Below are 2,298 nucleotides of genomic sequence, written 5' to 3'. Positions count from 1 at the left end.
AATTTACTATGAAGTCAAGTTCAGTCAACGGCTGGCGAGCCGTCTTTCGAGATACAGGGCGGAGGGGAGATACGCGTCCAGGCTTTGCGCCAAATGAATGCTTACTTGGTTTGTCTAAAGTTGAGTTTAATTTGGAGAGACGATAACTAGAGCAGAAGCAGCAATGCCTCTACCTGTGGGGCAATTGCATGCACTACCGACTGCTGAAGCCCGGCCGAAATACAATATAATTGCATTTATTCGACCTAACCCACTATGGGACTACACGGCACATTTGTTGTCGTCCAAAAGCTGAACGTTTCAGCATATATCTGGACAGCTTATACTCCGTCATGTGTTCTCTTAGCTCGGCGATCATCTGAACACCACTCCTCCACCGAGCCGCAACCCTCCTAAAGCCCCTATTGTGTCGCCGCGCACGCAGGTGGAGCAAGGAAAATTGAAAAAAGCCTTGTAAAACCTACTTGAATATATTTTTGCCCATCTACTTCCATTTACTCGCTTTATTTCGAGGTTGGTGTTGCACGAGGCGCAAGACACTGGGTTGTGTGTACAGTGCCGACGAAACGACGAGCCAGCGGCGATTCAGCCGTTTCAAATTCCTTTCTTTGTGTCTCATTCGCTTTTCATGCATTTGCTGACAAGATAACTGATATTTACAAGTACGCGTCCATTACTTTTCTTCCGAAAAGACCCAGCTGACGAGATGACGACGAGCTATGCAGCCCGACTTTCGTCGTAGACTTTCCGTTTTTGGTTAAGCCGAGGAGAATGCAAGGCCTCAGAAAACTGACGAAGGAGAAAACTACTCCTGCAGTCCCAACAGCGTCGGCGCGGGAAGTGCGTAGCAGTATGCATGAATGTGCAGATTTACTGCGCTTGAAGGATAGCGCTGTAACATCAGCCAGCGCAGCTACTAGTGCATTTCCCCGTGTTTTGGCGAAGAAGATATTCTGCTACTCCTAATGGAGTGAAGACGCACCCACTTGCTTTTTTCTGTTGTGCTAACTCCCGCACTTAGCCCTGGGTTTTGTTTTCCACCGGATGCATGTATACGTGTATGAATGCACGCAGAAACGGCAACAGGAGTACAGCATTGACTACGAGGCCTACCGCCACTTCGCCTTCTTTGCGGGCCTTTTGCTGCAGGCGAATGCCCCCACGCCGACGAGTGCGGTAGACCTGGTTAAGTGGTGCGTTACTGCTCCTGAACTGCATACTTGCATGAACTGCAGCCGCGTACTCATAAGTCTAATACTAACTTGCTGGGCCTATGCGCAGCTGAAATGAGGCCTATTCTTGAGCAGATCCCAATCCCTTTTCTGTTTGAGGATCTTAGGATCTAGCGTTTTCGTTTGCTGTTTATGTTCTGCACATGCGAACAGGTACCTAACAGAGAAGGCCTACTGTGTGCCGAGGGTGCGTCTCACTGACCAAACGCTCATTTGCATGTAGCACAGCGCAAATTTTTCAGAACCCTCGCCAGTTCAATTCGTTTGCTAGTATCTTTGCTTCTAGACAGTGATATATGCAGCTTGTAATATTTTTAGTATTCTTTGTTGAAATGGCTGGAAATTCTTCTGGGTGCCTTTGTTCAGGACTTGTCAAGGCCTCTTGTCCCCAACGTGTACACTACATTGGTCCACAATCTTATCTTGGATTCCTGTGTGGATGTACGTCTCCGCGTATCGCATGAGGCGGAGTACATCTCTACCTGCCTTCTGCAGTCTAGACAGTGAAGGAATCTGCACTTTTATATTGTCTGCGCACGAGAAGAGGCACAACGGGCTCTTAGAAATGAACCTTGCTCTTCCTGCCGTCATGTTTCTTGTTTCATTCTGCCGCATCTCAGCGCTTCTGTTCTGTTTCAAACTGATGCTCACTTTTTTGAATGCAGACTCAACAGTACCGTCTCAACGCATGCATTGTAAACCCCTCTTTGTGGTTGCCTTGCAGGTTGTAGAGGGCTCAGAAGATGGTCATCTTCAGCTCCTCCCCAATAAATATTTTCTACTTTGGGCGTGGAAAGACTTCGCGTTAGACTTCGACGTCCGCATGCGCGCGACCCCGTTCTGACGCTGCAGCAGGGCGCATGCATTACATGTAATGGTGCACGCAGCCCGCGTGCACCATTACAGCATGCATGCAGCCTTGGGGCTGCAGGCATGCATCGCATCACTGTGTATGCTGAAAACGCAAAGTTGTTCTGTGACCCATGCAGACTTGCGTTCTTAGGGAATGATGCACTACATCTCATGCTACAAGAGCAGTTTAGTGGCATTTGTGAGGACCAGTTCG

The 2,298-nt window shown here is 48.6% G+C and overlaps 1 protein-coding gene across 1 annotated transcript; it reads left to right on the top strand.

Annotated features, from left to right (window-relative positions):
* Nucleotides 1–771: 771 nt before the first annotated feature.
* Nucleotides 772–2,076, top strand: EMH_0082590 (uncharacterized protein; the record flags this gene model as incomplete). Its single annotated transcript, XM_038022813.1, has 5 exons — nt 772–894; nt 1,075–1,193; nt 1,386–1,419; nt 1,599–1,673; nt 1,957–2,076. The coding sequence occupies 5 exons, from the start codon at nt 772–774 to the stop codon at nt 2,074–2,076; spliced, it is 471 nt and encodes a 156-aa protein (XP_037878667.1).
* Between the last annotated feature and the right edge of the window lie 222 nt (nt 2,077–2,298).

This window comes from Eimeria mitis, genomic scaffold, assembly GCF_000499745.2.
Source record: "Eimeria mitis Houghton genomic scaffold, Emh_scaff5531, whole genome shotgun sequence".
In the NCBI taxonomy this organism is placed as follows: Eukaryota; Apicomplexa; class Conoidasida; order Eucoccidiorida; family Eimeriidae; genus Eimeria; species Eimeria mitis.
This window is presented reverse-complemented; position numbering and strand designations above follow the sequence as displayed.